General features: G+C 39.3%; 1 protein-coding gene across 1 annotated transcript in view; it reads left to right on the top strand.

Annotated features, from left to right (window-relative positions):
* The window catches only part of ERC1 (ELKS/RAB6-interacting/CAST family member 1), a 267409-nt gene that overhangs the window by 211148 nt on the left and 35474 nt on the right, over positions 1–20787 (top strand). Inside the window, exon 17 of the mRNA XM_058804547.1 lies at positions 3363–3507. Coding sequence (XP_058660530.1) covers positions 3363–3507 — 145 coding nt within the window. The remainder of the gene's footprint in view (positions 1–3362; positions 3508–20787) is intronic.

Genomic DNA, 20787 nt, shown 5'->3' with positions numbered 1-20787 from the left:
GATAGCACTCCAGTCTGTATTGATGATGATCTACATTCAGTGAAAGGCTTCAGTGCAAATAGAAGGAAAAAATTAATCTTCTTCTTTTTGTCCAATTTGGAGTAAATCTTGAACCTGTTTTAAGTAGATTTTTCTACACTGTTGCTATTGCCATTTCAGGTTTCCTTTGGTAGTGTTCAGTCTGTCACAGAGTCTGATCACTCTTGTGAGGTTTGTTCAGCTCAGTTCAGGCTGCAGACCCTGCTGCAGTGCAGAGATAAATGGGCAGTTTGCCCCTGCTGAGTTGATGTTGGCACAGCTACACCAGTACCAGCATCTGAAATACCTGAATTAACTTAAGTGACCTGTGTCTGCTCAGTGACTCTGGCCCTAGCCAGCATTTGAAAAGATCACCGTCCTTGTGTCGTGCAGCATGTTTTGCCTGCTTGTGAGAATTTTTCAGGACCTCCAGTGTTGTGAGGAGAAGCATTTTGCTGAAGAAGCCAAGCCTGTGGCAGTGCCTGAGCCTCCAGGACTGACTGCAGCACTCCTGATGGATAGGTTTGTTCATGTGCTGCCACCACCACGCACAGAGCAGCTCATTTTCTTCTTCTTGCCACATCCCCTGTCTCACAGCAAGTTCCTCTGGCCTCCCTGGGGATAAAGCTCTCAGGAAGGGAAATAAATCACTTTTGCAGTGCTCTTCAATCAGAAACCTTGTCTTTTGCTTGGTAGTATGCCCTTTTTATTGTCTTGGAATCATCTGGCAGTTACAAGTTCACTGAGAGCAATGACTTGGCACTACGGACATGTCCCTTCCAGCAGAGCTGACAGCGACACCTGCACTTCTCCCACATGGAGCAGTTTCTGTTTGCCTTGCTAAAGTAAAAACTGCAGCTACAATGCACTTATCACTGGGTATTTTTCTTACTTTTGTACAAACTTCACTTTGTTTCAATTCCAGAAAACAGTCAGAAAGCCACAATGGCTTTCACTGCACGTCTTGACCAACACCCTCATCTCACAGCACATCACTGAATTTTTGGCCAGTAGGAAATTCTTTTCTAAGACATGGTTGTGGTATTTTTCAGGGTCCCCCATGGCAGGAAGGAAATTATGAATCTGACTCTATGTTCTTAGAAGGCTAATTTATTATTTTTGATATTATATAATATATAATAATTATATTAAATAATATACTCTATATTGTATAGAATATGTATTATAATATCATGTAGAATATGTTATAATACATTAAAATATATTATAATATTATATATTTTATTAAATATAATATATATTCTATTAAAGAATGCTATACTAAAACTATACTACAGAATAGAGAAAGGATATTTACAGAAGGCTTAGAAAGATGTTAATAAAAGACTCATGACTGCTTCTAGAGTCCCAACACAGCTGGATGGTGATTGGTTATTAAGATAAAACAATTCACATTAAACCAATCAAACAACCACCTGTTGGATAAACAATGTCCAAACTACATTCCAAAGCAGCAAAACACAGGAGAAGCAAAATGAGATAATTGTTGTTTTTATTTTTCTCTGAGGTTTCTCAGCTACCCAGGAAAAGAAATCCTGGCAAAGGGATTTTTCAGAAAATATGACAGTGACACATGATAGCAAAGATTTTTCAGGAAAAAAACAAAACAAAAAAATGTACTGCTATCCATATCTCATTTTCCTGGCCTTGGGGTTTTCAGTTTAGAAGCAGAGATGGGCAGAAAGGATTTGATTGCAGAAGGTGTATGGCTTACATGCTATTTGAGGCACCTCCAATTTCCATACCAGAGTAATGGCTCCACAGATAGAGTTACGGAGATATTCTTGGCTCTGGTCCTGAATCATCAGCGAGGATTGTGGGCTTACTATTAAAAGAATAAGTGTTTCTTTATAATCAAAACAGATTACTCTAAAGAAAGTGAAAATGACCAGAGCTCCAAGCCAGCCTGTCTTTCCCAGGATACCGATAGCTGGAAAAAAGCAGAGGTCATGGATCATGTTCTGTCACTTCACCCTATTGGTATTTTTCATGTTTCAGGCAGACATCCAAAACTGGATACTTTTCCATAAAGCAAAAGCAGCAGAAACAAAATGGCAATAATAACATGCCCATTATCCATTGTTCCCACACCCACAATATTGACACTGCATCTGGGAATCTGATGTGCACCTTTTCCTTTCCTATACTCTGCCTCCATTAAGTCACCAGAATATTTGTATTTCTTCATAGCACAAATGTATTTAGAATACTTTATGATTATCCTAATGTATCTTTAAAAATTTGCTTTACTTCATGATATTACATTTTGAAAGGGAAGCAATAATGTTTTTCTAGATATGATCTAGGCAGAACCCAAGTACTCTCTACACTGGATCTGTGAGATTTTTTGATATGCTGGTATTTCATTTAAAGCAAGCTAACTCTTTTGGACTGTACAAGAAACACCTGTGTAAACCCAGAGAGAAATTCCACCTACAGAAAGTCCATTGTGTAGTCCACTGTCCTGTCAGATGGTGAACAATTTTGTCTGTTGCAATACACCTTTTCCTCTTAAAATACATGGGGTTTTTCCACATTTTTGAGACAGTGGCTTAAATTGAGATTCTGATAATAAACTTCTTGATATTGAGTGCTGCAGCAAAGCTTGAAGTGCATTTGCAACTTTATTTTTAGATGAAATGTAGATAAGAAATGTGTTGTATTCAGTTGGTCTTTCATCATCACTCCTGCATGATGCCTTCTTTCACACCACCACACGTTCAGGACCTCATTTTATGCCTTCTTTGCAAGGTGATGAGAGGTGAGACAAGCCAACACTACTGGGCAAGAAGTACAAGATTTTCTTTGAAATCCTGTTGCACATCACCAGCTAAAGATGAGAATTAAGGTGGAAGGACAGAAAAGGTTGCTTTCCCTAACATAATCAATCCTTTGGCTTCCTTTGAGAACTCTGTTTAACTGTTAGGGTGATTATCTTTCTCTCCTTTCTTCCCAGTATTAAAAATGTTACTGAATTCTATTTGTAAGAGTTTTCTGCTACAGGGAAGGAGTATGGGAAAATGTTCAGCCAAAGTAATAATAAATAGTAGTTATTAAAAACTGAGAAGGTGAGTGTAGAAGAAGAATATAATGTATTTTTCTTACCCTGTAAGCTGGAGTTTGGGATCAGCACAGTTGTTTATAGGGAGGTTTGTGTGTCTTGACTTCTGTCCCACCAACAGACATGTAGCCCAGACAAAAATATTTATTACTGCTTTTCAGAGTTGCACACTGGTACAGCATTTATGGTATGCTCAAATCTTTGTAGAGGAGTCCTCTAAGTTTTGCTGGATAATAATGTAATTCATTTGGGTTTTTTTCAGACAAGAAGCCCTTCTTGCTGCCATTAGTGAAAAAGATGCCAATATAGCTCTGCTAGAGCTTTCATCCTCTAAGAAGAAGACTCAGGATGAAGTGGCTGCACTGAAACGGGAGAAGGACCGTCTTGTGCAGCAGCTCAAGCAGCAGGTGGGTACAGGAGGGCTAGGGAAAATCCACTTAATAATCTGGTGTGGGATTATTATCTTGATTTATGGAACTAATAATGTATAATCCTGTCATATGTTAGGATGGAAAGTGCATAAATAACCATTTCAAACTAGCTTCTGTACTCAGCATTGAGGGGAGTTTCTTTGTGTCACTTCCTGAGTAGTAAATGGGTGATAGGATGTATGGGAAGTTGTGAATGAAGAGGACATTGGTTATTATCCTTTACAGGCACAAATAGTCACAAATTCAGGGAAAAGTAGTGATATTTCTCTTGGGGGTTTGTATTTGCCTTTTTGGGGAATAACCCTGTTTGGAAGAATAGGCTGTAGATCTCAAACATGGATGTTACACCGCACAGTCTCTCCTGTGATTTCTGATTGCGTGTGTTAGCTTCTAGAACAGACTCTGGGAGGTCCTGTGCTTATGAAGAGATTGGTCCTTTCCTATTTCTGGCCTCTCACCATTTCTGAGATTTTTCTGTGTGGGCATAACAATTAGAAAAAGTGTGTTTCTGTTAAAGTATTTATGTTCCAGTACTGAATGCAATGTGAAAAGTATATTGCCAGTAAAACACAGAGGAAGCAAAAGGCATCCCTGGCAATAAGAGATTTAGGATCTGAAAAAATCTGTGCAGATTTTTCACTTCAGCACTTCTGGTAGGTTTTCCTGAGTTATTCCCTTGCCACATTCCTCTCAATAGCACATATGCTGCTGCCAATCCAGTATCAACTTCTTCAGTGCCACCATTTCCATCTTCATAAAGTTTTATGTGCAATATTTCATCTGTCAACCAGATTATTTCTGTTGCTGTCAGAGAATGTAAGACAAAACCAGGTCAACATTGTGATAAGGGATTTCTGTGCTTCTTCCTTCGCAAACACAAGTAGGTTATTGGCCATGTTGTTCAAGATAATTATTTATAGCTTCATTTAAGAACAGTACTTTTGGGAGTTTTATGTACCAGCTTCAGAATGAGCAAGAAGTATAAATTGCAGTCTTGTATTATTTACTTTTGAGCAACAGTTGTAATTGCTGTCACTGGCCAGCAAGGTCATCTGCTAAAACAGGAATCAGAAGTGGTCACAGCATTGACAAGTACTTGTTTTGTTCCTGTAAATGTTGATGCAGCAGCTGTAATTTAGGGTATCACTCATTCCAAGAGAAATTAACACCACTTCTTAGTTCTTGTCCTAAGCTTAAATTCAGGTGCTTTCATGCCCCTTGCCCTTCCCAGTTTCCTTCTGGTTATCTTTTGTGAGTAGCTAGAACAACCTGTAGTATTTTGTGGTGAGTTTTTTTCTGCTGAAAATCTGTGTATACTTAATTAACATATTAACATTGGCCCTGTCTCTAATGACTGAGATTTCAGGTAAACAATTTTTAAAACATTGTAGTTCCTGTTGTTATCTTTCAGTGCTGGTAAATCTTACAGTATCATAAACTCTTCCTAAAAAGACATGGCCATTTCCCTTAAGGATACCAGTTCTACAATGCTTTTTCTGTGTATTTGTGGGATACTTTCCCAAATAAATGAAAATTAAAAAGGAGATTAATTTGAAATTGTTCTTGGTATGTAGTGAGACCAATTATGATTTGATTTTGGAGCAATAGTTCTTTTTCAACAATTTGTTGGACTGTTGAAATGCCAGAAAGATTCTGGTTCCAAAACTGCAGTCAGCTACAAAGACTTGTCACTGTTTAAGGTTATTTAAGATTTTAATCTTAAAAATTATGAAGAAAGCAGAAAGTAATCTCCTCAACACATCTGTGCTGTGGGTAGTATAAATAAAAGTTTTATGTGTAGTATAAGTAAAAAATCACAGGTATTCTCCAGTACATCCACAATCCCCAAGGCAGAATGAATGTTTACATATAAACAATCTAAACTATATTTAAAATATACCTGAGAAATATTTATGCAACCATACAGGGATTTGACACATCCTCCCTAAATTCTATCCTGTGTTTTAAGGATGTGTCATCTTATATTCGGTTTTTTTTGTGTGCAGCTTTCAACACATTGATAGAAAAACTCCTCATTGCTTATTATAGGAGAGTATTACTCACCACCTCTGTGAGTTGCAGAGAATCTAAAATTCCTTTTTTTTTTTTTCAGTGCCAGTAGTTTTGGTATGTACTCTTTCTGAATAAATTCAAATCACACCAACTTTGACAGCTCCAGAAATAGGAGATGGGTCAGGAGAGATGGCTGTGAGATTTTACAAGATCTTCATTACTGATGTAGTCAAGGGAAATCTCATTTTTCCACATGCTTTGCAAATATTCTGTGTACTTGGCCCTTGCACTCCTCTTCAGTTGTTCCAGGTCACCAGCCTCATATTTTCCAACAAAACAACTAAACTGCTTCCTCAGTTTAAGCCTTCTCCACATGGACCCTTTTCTGCAGAACAAGGGTCCATCTGTGTTTGCCAGCTCCACAGAACCATGTCACCTTTCAGGAACTTCCTAAAAGTTCAGCTGTAATTCTTAAATTCACAGTAAAAACTGTAAGTGAAAAAATCTTTCAAGCTTGCAGATGTGTTGAACACAGCTGTTCAAGGAAGGCAAGTGATGCCACAAATCAAGATATTCTGGAAGACTTTGAAAAGCAAAAAACCCAAAAAGTTTATTCAACCCTTCAGATTCAGAGCTGGGATCCTGACCTCAGTCATTCGTGTTTGAGAGCTGTTGAGCTCCCTGATAAGTATTTGGTATTTCAGTCCATGCCATTCTTAGGAAATGCTTAGGCTTTGTGGTGGGAAAGCAGCTCTTTCAGTTGGTGGTCAGACAGAGCTGAATAAAAGATTCCCATTTCCACGTGCGTGGGATGCTCACAGAAATGCTGAGCAATGTGGGAAGGGCTGTTTGTGGGAAGAGCTGTGCATGCTGTGTACCAGCATGGCTGAATCTCTCTGCAGGCTGGGAAGAGCAGCAGTGTCCTGACCATGCTGCACTAGTGAGTGTGAGTGGATCCAAGGATGTAGGATGAGATTTGGATCGTGACTTTTCTTGTGCTGGTTACCATTGGCTGACTTGCTGTTGAAGTGTTGAGGTACAACACTGACAAAACAAAAACTTGTTCCAACAAATGCCTGTGATTTTTATTTATTTAAAAGTATCAGTGAGGACACAAAGGTTCATCAAGGGAAGGGAATCCAGCATCTGGAGGGCTCTGCTGTCATTCCTTGTGCTCTGTCCTTTCCCAACACTGATCACTCACGCAGGAATGATGCTGCTGCACAAGAGAGGGAAGGAGTCCTGCCAAAGACATTTTACTTCTTTAATTTATCTAAGTATGTGCATTAAAGTTAGGATGAAGAGAAGCATTTTGGAAAGAGGATATGGCATCAATGTTGTTTTAATTTAGAGTTTCTAGGCTCTGAATTGCAGGAATGTGCCTCAATACAGAGCCCATTTCCTAATCAGGCGCTCAGCATTTACCAGGCTCTCCGGTAAACGCAGCTGCCTGTTTCATATTGCTTGTCAGCTTGGATGAGGGACTTCCTCTGTCATCAGACAGGCAGGGCCATTGCAGGGCGAGGGTCACAGCTAATGTGGTCCCAATTTATTCCTCCCAGGGCACTGTGTTCTGTGGGCAGCTGAGGCAGGGGCTGGGAGGCTGCTCTGGAGGGGCTGGGCTGATGCAGGAGCTGCAGTTGTGTAACCAGATCCAGATGTGGTGTGGAGAGGGCCCTGCTGGGTGTCACACCGGGCTGACAGGGACCCAGGGAGCTGTGGCCTGCTTGGTGGAGCACAGACACTGCTCAGCTGTTGGGAAATAGCCTGCTTGCCATTTATCCCTTTCCTCGTCGAGCTAAGTTTTAATATCAGCTTCTATTTATTGTAACAGAGCAAAGCATCACTCCACAGTTTCAGTGGTAAAGGGAAGGCATATCTGAAGGGGCTGAGGTTTCCTGTCTGTGGGCTTTGAGTCTTAAACAGCTGGGATTTTCTGCTAGGAGCTGTTTGTAGCAAAGGTTGTAATTTTCTGTATTTGTACAGTGTGCAGCAGAGTGGGTGCCTGACTTGACCAGCATCTCTGTCACTGCCATGCCATAAATGTGAGGTAATAAGTGTTAAAATTTTTAGGAGGCTCTGAACAATATTAGTGTTTTCTGACAGCTTGGAGTATTACTCAGATTAATTGTCTGTAAATAGCTATATTCACTTGTGTTATTATATAATGTTTCATAATTATTATTATTATTATAGCAGAAGTTTGCTTGACTCGACATTGACTCAACATAGGATCTCAACATTTTCCTTTGAAATTGTATGACTTCAGGTTAGATTAATATTACTTATATTTTATTATGCTTATACTTATTACTTTTATTATGCTTATACTTATCGCTTTTATTATGCTTATACTTTTATTACTCATATTTTATTATGTCTAAATCAAAGTTATTTTCAGATCAGCTCCTCAGTCTTTTAAGAATATGCTGAGTTTTCATTCTATACTTCAGCATGCTCAGAGAATCACCCTGAGAGCTTAAGCTTTCTCCATGTATTTCATAAATATACATTTTCTTTTGTCATGCAAACTGTTAAGGAAAAATAATGAATAATATGGGATCAGGAGAGAGCTCTCTGCAACTGAGTTGATTCATCCAGTTACCTGAAATCTCTTCCTAAAGACTAAGTGAAGGAGATCTTCAGTCCTGGGAAGTCCTTTTTATACCTTATCTGTGTTTATTATTATATGCAATATCCCTTACTGCAATTTAAGGTGATTGCTACTTTTTTCTCTGAAAGGAATAGAAAAAAAATATTTACTCCTTGTCGTTCTTACCATAGACACTCTTGCTGTTCACTCAAACAGAGTATTTCTATTTTAATAAAGGGAGATGAGGAGCCCCATGCTATTTGTAAGTGTGGGTTTTGTAGTCAGCCTTGCCATTCAGAGGAATCTTTAATATCTGTTGTTTCCTTCTGCTTCTAAATCCTCATTCAAGATTGTGCCTTCCTCTGTGGGCCAGCATGAATTTGAGGGGCTTTTATTTAACGTTCCCACAAAAGGAGAGGAATTATTTGGCAATGGTCAAATAGCTGATAATTGACTGGTAATAATGGTATTTATGCAATATTAAATGTTCATTTAATCTAAACAAGCAAGTACCAAAGCTGTTTTTTCTGTGCTGCTTTGTGCCTCTTCCCTGTAAGATTTTGACTGGTTTTCTTCAGGAGGCCAAGTTACTGCACAGACTGGTTTCCCAAGTAAATGTGGTTCATGGGATCATGAGGAACTGTAGATTCCAGAGTAGCTTCTCACACCAAAAATCATATTTTTCCTCTGTTACTTGTTTCCCTGGAAACCCTGCGCACTGACACCTGACACTCCTCTGCTGTGAACTTTTCCAGGCTGGAGTAATTTCTGTTTATAACAAGAGAATGTAAAACAGGTCAAAGGAGACTGACAGGCCAATGTTTTCCTCTTGCTGCTGTGGAGCTGTATCAGCACGACCACACTTCTGGCAGCCTTAGTTACCACCCTGCCCAATGAAATAATACAGATTGGGAGGGTGTGCAGTCAGTCTCTGCTTCACCTTAGCTGCCCTGGTTTGAAACCATGTCTGGTGAGAGTGATTACTGCTAGCAAGGGAATTTCTTCTTCTGGTGACATGGATACAATCACTGCAGATAATTGCTGAATGTGGTGCTGGTTTGTGACAGAACCCCTGTTGTTCTCTGAAAGGTTCCAGCAGTCTGGATTTCCCTGAGGGGAGGCATCTCTCAAACCAAACTTCCTTCCAAACTGTTGGAAAGGAGCTTAGGAAGTCTAAGAATATCTGTGAGAGTTGTCTGAGTGTGGTGGTGGTGGCTTCTTTATAGCTGAGGAAGAAAAATGAATATTTTAAATGAGTGATGAGATTGAGGGCACTTGGATCCATCTGTGTTTATTGATCTCCTTACCACAGTACCCATGTAATTGCACTGGCAAGAGTGCAAATAGATATAAAAGTGGGGACAGAAAATTTTTGTGATAACAAAGTTAAGAACAGGCAGAGTAATTTGAATGTGCTGTGCCAGAGGTTTCTTTATGAACTGGGCAGAACAGAAGGTACTCTGAGTTCTGGTATTCTCTGAATGCCAGGTTAACCAATTTAAAGCAGGAACAAACAGATAAATGTACTTTGCCAGAAATTTTTCAAGGACTAGTGAAGCATTTCAATAATTATGGTCACTTGCAGTGGACTTGTTACATATCAGTGCAGTCTCAGTCTCACCTCTCCACTGCATGGTCTGTAGAGTCAAAGTAAAATCACCTTTCTTCAGGTTCTTGTACCACCAGTGTCCGGAGGGTCACTTGCAGCTTTTCAATTACTGGTTTTAATATACAAAGGTGCCAAAATATGTAGTTTTTATAGTATATTCTTAGCTGTGCTGCCAGTGTAGCTGGCATGTGAGCAGGCAGAACTGGGCAAAATCACTCTGTACACTTCCTATTCAGGAAGCTGTTGGACTAGAGACAGCAGAAACTTCTGGCTAAGTGAATATATATCCACTAATTGGCTCTCATCAGGCATTGCCAGCTGTCAAATTTAGGCATCGTGGCTTTTGTTGAAGGCCTGTAATGCACCCAGATCATCAATCACAGCTCTGCTTGCTCTGCCAGGCTTTGCTCCTCAGTAATTGTTTCTGTCAAGGGGGGAGTCTCTGCCAGGGCAGACCCCAGCACCCTGGCAGAGGCTTTGTCATGCCCTTGAGCACAGCACTTGGAGCCCTCACAGATTAAAGAAAGCACCTTCTCCCTGCCATGTGCTCCAGACTTTTTTCCCATCATTTTTAATCATCTGTTAGCACAGTAACAGCACTCAGTGCAGCATCAGCAGTCTTTTCTGGGGCAGCATTTCATCTCTCCCTGGTTTTTCTTATGTTCTTTCTGCTCTCCCTCCTCCTTTACCTTCACCCTTTGCCTCTTGCATGACTAAATAAAAATGTATGTTCAGGGGAGCCCTGCATGGTGCCAGGGAAGGGAGCTGCCTGCTGGATCCATGGGAGTGCCTCTTGTTGTGCCTGGTGGAACTGCTGCAAACAGCCCTGGCTGCTTTCTGCTTGTGCCTTCAGCCTTGCACAGCCTGCAGGGTTTAGGGTGTAGCTCTGTAGGGTTGCTGGAAGAGGAAGATGCTTTGCCTCACTGAAAAAGAGGGCTTTAAGATTTATAGAGGTATTGAGGAACCCAGATGACAATACAGTACTTGGTTCCTTTTCTTTCTAGACATTTATAATATTTTTTAAAATGCTATAAGGACTAATATTTCCTAAGTTTGAAGTCAGATTTCAAAAACATGTTTCACTCCATTAGAAATTCTCCTCCATTTAGTGAATGTATTAAGATTTTCTTCCTCCAGTTTTACAGCTGACTAAAAATTCACACAAATAAATTTAAATTAATTGGATAATTGCCAACAACATTTACACCAGTTCTATTCAGGGCTTATGAATTTCTATAGGAGGTTATTTAAGCAAGGTTGCCTCTCTCTAGAAAATCAGGATTGCTGGACTAGTTAGGTTAGCAGTTCAGAGACTCTGTATCCCATTCCTGTAAGTGACCAACTTGATGGTGCTGGATATCAGGAAAGATTGTTACGCCTCCCCTTGGAGAACCAGGCTTGTTAGCATTGTTAAAGAGGTGAGAATGCTCACTGAGCTTGGGCTTGCTCAGACTGCACTAGAAGATCTGATTTGGGCTTGAAAAATAATCATTCCCTGGTCTGTGAATAGTACTGCTGGACATTGGTGCAGTGTGAAAACAGTCTCTGTCATTTGGCATCACAGTTGTAGCACACAGTGGTTTCCTGTGGTTGTTGTGGCCCAAACCACTGATCTGGTACACAGTGGTTTTCAGTTAAATAAAGAGAATATATTAGAACAGCTCTCTGTGATACATACATTCAACAGAGTATTTATGGAATTCATTCTCTCTCTTTGCTACAAATATTATGTTGAGTATAGTTCCTGACAATATTTGTCTTAGCTGAGGAGCCATGAGATAGATGCAAAATCTCAAAGAGAGTCATTTAGAGCAGCTCAGGGTTGCCCATGGTTCATTCAAGGAACGCAATTATGGGTACATCTTCTTTTGCTTAACTCCCTTGGTCTGTGGGGTAGCTGGAAGGACCCATGCATGACTGCTGCTGATTCTCTTGCAGTGGCAGGATGTGCCTCAGGGGTAAAATATTTGAGACTTTCCAACCATTGGTCCTTGTGGCTGGGCTGGTTTGGCATCACCCTTGGTATTTGAATTGATGATGTCTGAAGGATGACCAGAAAATACAGTGAGTTTATGATTACATTTAAATTGTATCTTTTAGACCCATTGTTTAGGGAACTCTGAAGTGTTGGTGGCAGAAAAATTCCACTTAAACATATAAAATGTCTTGATCACATAAATCCACAAATAGATTTTCTTTTGTGAAGAAATAGAAATTTCACACTGAAATTTCAAGTTCAGGAAGATTTTTAATTACTTGCTTGAAGATTTTGAATCTTGAAGATGGGCGTGAATGCATCCTTACACGTATTTCATTGATTGGATACAGATTTTTCTGTACTAAATTATTCCTGTTCATCTGGCCTGTTTTACCTGACAATGACAATTATTTAGGAGACACGTGTGTCCCTTTACCAAATATCCATTCAAAATGTGCTGACTTGGTATATTGTGCTTATCTCTTGCTGTATTTAAAGATATTATTCCTCAGGGAGCACACAACACATGGAACACTTTCATATTAAACCTGTACAGTAAAACTTTATTTGTGGCTACTTGTAATTGGATGAAAAGCTGTGACATTACCAACCATCATAGATAAAAACCAATTCTCACATTGATAGTCAGTTAAAAAGTAGTAGCAGAAAGGTGAAAGGCATTCTTCCAGTTTTAGTATTGGTTTTAGTTTGTGTAAGACTTGTAACTGGTGAGGTGATAGATGATTCAAGGTGTTTTCCAAAAACATGTAAGGAGGAGGTGAAGTCAGAGATATGAGGTGACTGATTGGGTTCATAAACGAAATATGTAGAAGGTTTCAAGTAGATTACAGATTAACAGTTGTATGACTTAATGTGTTAGTGATGTGTTCTTTACTTGAAGAAGGAATGAATGATGGAAAGAATTGTACACCTAGAATATGTAATGAAAATTAATGATCTATAAGATAGAATATATTGCATATTTGTGATTTTGCTGTGTTATTTTGGGAGTAACATAATAAATCACTACTTCTTTTTTTTTGCTTGAAAAGAGAGAAATGCATAGTCTGCAAAAGAGAATTTTAATCCCCACCATCTTAAAAATTGATAATGGAAAAAAATTTAGTCTTAACTGCATGGAATGAACTTCAGTAAACAGTGAAGTGTTGATGAACAGTGTTCTCAGGTAGTTTTTGAGCTTATGCACTGAAATATCTCTCAGTCTACAGATTTTTTATTTTTCTCATCTGCAGGATTAAGCTCATTAAATTTTGAAAATAATTTCCTTTTTTGTAACTGTCTCATTGGGCCTAGTCCAGTACACCATATCTCAGGCAAACGGATAGGTGAGGCAGGGAAAAATAGAGGTTTCATCTTGCAGTTGGAAATCTAAGATGCTGTCAGTGAGGAGTAATTTCTTTATAATAATCCTTCATTAATTTACATAACACGTTGTGGAAATTGCAGGTTTGTCAAAATGAGGCACATATTTATGAAATTAGGCATCAGTTACTTGTGATAGCTTCTGCAAATGGCCAGGTGCTGGTGGCTGCAGCTTCCCCTCAGTTCTGTTAAATTCATGGCACTATGTTCTGAAGAATCTAAGCATCAAAAAATTACTATTCATGTTTATATGCAGAACAAATTATGCCTTTACTCCTTCATAAGTACATGCTGTTTTCTACAGCCCCTTTTTAAGATGAAGAAATACACCCAAAGAAAAGGTGTGCAGATTTACCCTAGAGGTCACATGTTTGCCACTTGGGATTTGTGAATGCAGGGAGGGGATGGAGATTTTTCTGCTGTCTCCTGACTGTGAGGAGTCTGGGAAGAGCTGCCAGGAGGTACAAGATGAGAAAGTTGATACTGATGGAGATTTGTGCTTCCAGTCCCTCCCTGAATGGCAGTCTGGAGACAGTGCTGTCAAACATGAGTTAGTGATTTTGGCAGGTCCTCTTTAGGGCTGTTGTGTCCAGCTGTCCCTGAGCAGACCTGTATGGAACACAAAATAAAGGCACAGTTTCTGTGTGCCTTCTTTTGCCTTGAGTATGTTGCCAAAGGTTTTTGAGTCTTTGCAGTAGCAAGAAGTGCTTTTAGGGATTAGTCCAAGATTTTGCATGAAGACAAAATAAATCTCAAACTCAGCTATCAAAAGATTGCTGTCTGATTTTACTTGGCATAATCAAACATTTATCATGTGGATATAAGAAAAATTTGCTGATTATGTACCCTGAATTTCAAATACAAGTCATTTACCTTTGCAATTCCATGTTGTAGAATTTTAGCTTATCAATAGTATAGGTGAATGTTACTCTCTCAACTTTTGTGAAGCTTTACTTCCCAAATATATGTGAATATATATGTATATAAACTCTCATCCCAGGACTGGTGTCTGGAGGAAGCAGTGGTCTTTTATACTGAATACAGCCCTGATTAAGGGGTAATAATTTTATTAGAGCTTTTGTTCTGTTTATTTGAGTACAATTTTACAGTCACAGAACCCAGTCCTTTGTTCTCTTTCTGTTTGTTTACCACCAATGCCTGTCTGTCTTAGTGTGAAAACAAATATTTCCTGTAGTTGGATAAACAAAAAATAAATGGAGGTCTCACAGCTAACTCCAGGCAGGATTTGAACAACCTAGGTATCTCTTGTTGTTACAGTGAATTTTTGTCTGGAGTGGGAAACTTAACATTTTTAAACATTCTGTTTCACCACTGTACCACCCTTAATCCTTTTAATAGTCCAGAAGTTGCTCTTCTCACTGTTGTCATCTCCACATGAACCATGACCATAATTTATGACACCAAGCCAGTGTTCTCTCCATCTCCTAAACACCAGTAGATGCAGCCTTGGCTTTGCCTCCTTTATTCCAGCTAGCAACCCAAACCTTTGCCAACTGCTGACAGTAATGATGCTGAAAAAATAATAAAAGCAATATAATGATCCTTAAAAACACACACACTCACGGGTTGTTTAAAACTTGGAAGCCTGCACGAGTTTATGTGTTCTCTGTAAGTATTAAGGGCTGTACCTTCTCATTTTAGTTTTTCCCTGATTTTTTTTCCTAAAGGGAAACATATTTACTTGTATATGCAGATCTTCAATCATCTTTCAGATGTCTTCTCTATCTCATATGGAGGCATGCAAGATGTGTGTTCTTCTGCACTAAAAAATGAAAAATTCACAGATTAGGTGGGAAGGATCCACAGAGTAGAAAGTGCAGACTAAGACTAATTCCTTATTTTCATCACTATCAGATCACAAAAAGATTTTTCTCTTCCCCCCTTTCCTGATTACCAAAACCACCTAATCCTTCTCCATTGTCTGTCTTTTATATCACAAAGCTGGTTTGTGATATTAAAAGGCCTTAAAAATATGAGGGCTTCCTTGTTTCCTCCTAGGTCTTCTTAATTGCAAATCAATCAGTCAAGGTTGCTCTTGTCCTTCTATTCATCCTTTTCTGTTTTTTCCTCTGCATTGTCAGGGCTCTTTAGCAAGTGGAATCACCTATCTTAAGTTTAATGACTTAGCCGTAAAAGGATTGTTAAGAAAAACTCACCAGAGGTATGACTGGCTTTTTTGTCATCTTGTCCCACAGATCTTTTTCTTTCAGTGGTCCTGCAGCAGAGAGAATTCTCTGAGATTTTTTTTCTGAGCTTTACAGAGTGCTTTATGGTGCCCATTGGGTGGGCCTCTGCTCATTTGTAATGGCATCATATGATGTAAATCACAGAGAGAAAACAGATTAGGAATAGAGCAGGCAAAGACAGGAATACTGGAATGAAAACACCTTAGAGAAATTCATCTGGCCAAACTGGCACATCTCTACACATAGTGTGCCATGGATTTTGTAGAGAATTAAGAGAATTTCTTTCCTTGGTGAGAATAAATTTGGCACAAATACAGCAGAGAAACTGAATGTTTTTTCAGTCTCTGCAGCTTAGTACCTAAGCTTTGATGCAGACTTAATAGGAAAAATCAACCTCTGCTGGAGCAGCAAGCAAAAAAAAAAAAAAAGTGTTGGTTTATTGTGGTTCTCCTTGGCTGCGTGCAAGAGCAGAGGAAGGGACAGGAACCATCTGCCCAGCTCTGCAGTGCACGTGTGCTGCTGTGTGCTGGGGCAGAATCCCCTCTCTGTGCTGCAGACAGGGACAGTGAGGCTGGGCAGGAATCCTGGGTGTGCAGACCACACGCACACACGTGTGCACAGACAGGAATGTGATGTCTGTCTGTCTGTGTGCCTCTTGGGGCAGGGCACTTCTAGGTGGATGTCAAAGCCAATAATTGGCCATACAGAAAAAATTCTTAACTTTTATTTAGTTTGGGGTAGCAAAGCTCTGGTGGTTGTCAAAGGAAATGCCCTTTCAACTCTTCCCTCAAGCAGTTACCATGCAGGATTTTGATGGATTCAAAGATGAAAGCAAGGCACAAAAAGAATAATACCGGGTTTCTTTTTCTTTTATATGCAACAGCTTTTAAAATTAATTTCAGAACGAGCACAAATAGTCTTGAGGTTTCGTTGTGTGTGTTTTTTTGAAGTTGCTATCAACACTGTTTATATCATGTAGACACAGATCCATTCATGTATACACCCAGAGCTGGGTTCTGGGCAGGCACAGACAGTTTGTGCTGGGATGATACTGAGCAGCTCACATCACTTTAGCATCTAGGAATTTGTATCTGTACATAACTCCTTTTTTTGCCAAGAGCAGCGTGTATGGAGGGGAGGGGGGTTTGCTATTAACAACTCTTTGAAGCTGCAGGCAAATGCAGTCGAAGTGGTGAGTCACAGAACAATAAAAATATGTAACAATAAAAGGTCTGTGGTCAAAACACTGGCATATACTTTCCAAAATTCAAAAATGCTGGATAAAAGAATGCTTTTACTATATTTATTGTAACAACACAGTCACAACACACAAAGATTGGAAGACTTCCAAATCACTTCAGCCAGGAAAGGTGTATGTAGACACACATGAGCAGATGGCCTACAAATTATTTTGTTGATCCAGGGGATCATGACTAGCTTTTAAGATTTTGCAGTAGGATGCATCTTGTATGTAAATTCCTATATGAGACTTTGCCAATCAGGGTTCATAGATACCACTGGACTGAGAAACTTTTCTTGTTTCAGAGCAGGAGAAAGACTGAGGCAAAAGCAGAGTAACTGAAGTGCTTGTCTTATTCAGCTTTGTGAAGCTGAGCATATGCAAGTGGATTTATTTTGGAAAGGAGAATCAAATAGAATAACAAAGGAAAGGGGGACAGAATAAGGTAGTTGAGGGTAAGATGAGCAGGGTGTGGAGTGAAGCAGAAGTGAAAAGGGAAGGAGAAATTTCAGGCAAATAGTCACAACAAAACAAGAGTCCCATCAATGATGTCAAGCAAAGATTGTTCCTTATTTGATAGCAATATTTGCCTGTTCTGTAGGATATAACATAGGTAATTTAGGGGCTTTAGGGCCTTCAGATTTCATATAGATTTTGTGAGACTAACCTTACCTGTAGTGCTCAGTGCTGATGCTTAAATTGTACAAGTTTAAAGTAACCACAGGATCAATGAAATGCTGATATGTATTTCAAGCTTAGCATAACCTGAGATACCTTTTAGATTTTGCTTTGTAAAAGATGTTACCAAACTATCAAAGTTTTTAGGAAGAGTTTATGCTCCAAAGTACATTTCAACTTGTTTCTCTCATCCTTTTTTTTGTCTTTGCTTTTCAATTATTTTGTAAAGCATAAAATCAAATTTTTTAGTTTGGACCCATAAATACACAGTGAGAAGGAAAAAATGAGCAAGGGGGAAAGTACAATGAGAAATTTTCAACAGTTTGATTAATGAGGACTGTGGCAAAGACTGGTCTTTCCTTTTGTGTTGCTATAGAAGTAGCATTTCACTTTTTTCTTAAAATAAATTGTCTTTGGTAATAAGTGTCAAAGTAGATTAAAGAGACAATAGACTGTATCTATTAAACATTCAGGAGACACATGAGAGGCTGATCATGAGAGGCTTGCTTGCTGCTGATCACTTGAGAATTTGTAGCAGGTCAGTCTCCTAGAATCCCAAATAAAGGCATGTACCAAAAAAATTAGTTTTAGTGCAAGGATATCTTGAGAGTCTACATCCAGACTCTTACAATTCCAACAAAATGTGTTAGTTTGGACTCCAGAGAAGAAGAGCTTTAATGTCAGTGCCATCCATCTGCTTAGCTGAGCTGTACTTCCTATCCATAACTTTTCAATTTGTTGACCATTTTCAACCAAATTTGACAGAGGAAAAGGAGTCTCAAAGATTTTGTAGATTTATAGGAACTTAATTAACATGCACAGCTGGGTAGAGGCACAAAGAGCCCAAAGTGGAGCTCCCACACAGGGGAAGGCAAGGAGGATTGAGCTGTGTTTTGTTTGGCTCTAGCACACACACATGGCTGGCCATTCTGACTTTCACTCTGCTCCCAGCTGAATCTTGCCTGGAGACACCTTGGGGGAGGCAGGCTGCAGAAAGAGATTGTTACAAGGGCTGAAGGCCATGCTTAGGAGATGGAGAACACAAATCCAAAGCACTCAGATCTCATCAGTCAATATAGAAGGGTAGTAAAGTGGACTCACGTGCTCTTCAAGGGTAGCCATGCTCTCTGCAAAAGAAATTGCTTCTTTACTCATTAAAGAAGCAGTGGAGACCTCACAATAGCAGCATACTTTAACAAAAAAACCCCAGTTATTAAGCTAATTTAAATCAATTAGTCTTTTCTGTTTTAAGGGTGTGTGGCAGCAAAAGATATTGATCTTATATTCTCTTCTGCAGCAAGACCTTTCTCTTCCATAGTGTGGAATCAGCATGAAATTTGCCTTAACAAACTGCACCACAGAGCAGGCTCATAACCCAAAAAATACCTGCTTATTTTAAACCTAGAGGTTTTATCTGCTCAAAACTGGAACGTGAACATAAACAGTTCTCATACTTTACCTTAGGAATTAAAATAGCAGCTTATTTTGTTTGGGTGAGAGATCCAGGATTCTTTGGGGATGCTGTTGTGGGTTACCATTTGTCCTGCTGATGCTGCTTGAATGTAGTTTCTTGATGCATAGACCACCCATTCTCTAAAAATTAATTTTACTCTATGGTTGTAAATGCAGCACTCCCTCAGACATCTTTGAGATACAGGAAGACACACCTTAGTGATATTTCTGCCTAAGACCCTCACATGCAGTGGGAAGATGCCAAAGAAGTAACATACTTGGCTTGCTCCTGAGTAGTTAACCATGAGAAGAGGTATTTTTTATTTTTAGTTCCCTTTCAAACCTGTGACTGGGCAGGTTCCAGCCTTTATGGAACAGGTAATTGAGAAAGGCAGTTCTGTTACCACTGATCTTAAACACGTCTTGAGGTATCTCTAAAAAGAGTAAAAGAGAGCTAAAGAAACATATAATGATTATGTGGTGTAGCACAAAAAGGAATCCCAAATACAGATCTGATTTGGATTTTTTTGTGTGTCACTGGTTTTCTTCATACAGGAATCAGAGCAATAGATTTCAGTAAACTTTGTCACTGGGTAATTCCATGGTTTCATAGTTATTCCATCTCCTAAGGAGCTGAGTTCCAAGAGACACATTCCTGTACAGGGAAAATTTCAGTTCCAAGTTTATTTTTAATCCCATCTACATCTGTCTACAGATGTCAAGTCTCACAGAGCATGCCCTATCTAGATGATCTGCCTCCTTTAGTTTAGTTCAAAGGCTTGTAGAGTATGAATTCTTCAGGATGAAGCATCTCAGTAATTATCACATGTGGGGAGATGAAGAGGAGAATGACATCTTTAGACTCAGAAATTAGCTGGGCTGATAAAGTCGCTTTATAAAGTAATATTGTTGGAACACTGCCAGCAGCCAGTGCAGAAGGCAGCATCTCAGGTAGAGCTGTGTTAAATCCTGCAGGCTTTGACAAACCCCAGCAGCTGCACAGGCTCTTTGCTGGGCTCACAAAAACACAGGCTCCAGCATGTGCAGAAATGTAGTAATAGGAATGGGTTTCGTGTCTGTGCAGCTGAAATTTGTGCTGGTTTGCTGCTAATAGAGAAATCTCAGTTGCCAGTCTTAAACATAGCCAAAAGGAAAGCCAAACCTCACCAAGGATGTGTCTTTTAAACTTTACAAAGAAAGATGGCAACTCTGTGTGTGCCATCTTATTACAAATTAGAGAAATGTTCATAAAATATGAGTGGGAAGGGGGCACAGAGTTAAATACTTGAACAGTCTTTCAGAGTCCTAATGTTCTAGGTAAGTATAGACTCAAGGTAGTATATTTAAGGTAAGTGTAGATAAACTCAAGGCAGACCTTCATATTCAAATAACAGGGATTATTCTTTCTCTGTTTTTCACAGCCAGATTCCAGCAGGGAGCTGGTTGGACATTAACAGGGATTATGGCTCACCGCAGGTTTTTAACAAGTAGAAAAGAACTATCTGAAAGCCTTCACCAGTGCATAATTCTCAGAGATAGTGAATTCAGCCCACACTTTGTAAGAACAATCACCTGAGTTTTTCCATTCTATTTCCATGTTATTAGTGACCAAAATGTTCCTGAACTGTTGCTTTTGCATGTGCTTCCAGTGCAACATTCTACTCAGATTAAAATGAGATAACTCCTTTAATGCACGAACACACTGCCTCCACCACATGCTCATTTGTCACAAATACAGTCATTACATTAATATTTACTTGATGTGGGGTTTTTTAAACTCTACATTAAAGAATTAATACAGCTTGTTTAGACTGGTTAGCAAAACCAAAATTACCCCACGCAAATATTCTACAAAAAATGAGAAAGGAGCCACTGATGTCATAGTTTATGCTGTGTTTCATGGTGGAGGAGCAGACTTGATGCAAACTCTTTGAGTAAGTTACTACAATGAGCATGTGAAGCAGACTGGACTAATAGAGAGAATGCCCAGCTCATGAGCTGTTTCTTAGAGAGCTTCTCTAGAGATACAGAAATGTGTGATCCCCATGAATAAAACATGGTTCCAAAGCTTTCCAGGCTAATGGTTACCAGAGCACTCTGTCC

Source organism: Ammospiza caudacuta, chromosome 5, assembly GCF_027887145.1.
Source record: "Ammospiza caudacuta isolate bAmmCau1 chromosome 5, bAmmCau1.pri, whole genome shotgun sequence".
NCBI lineage: Eukaryota > Metazoa > Chordata > Aves > Passeriformes > Passerellidae > Ammospiza > Ammospiza caudacuta.
Note: the sequence above shows the minus strand (reverse complement) of the source record. Positions and strands in the feature narration are given on the sequence as shown.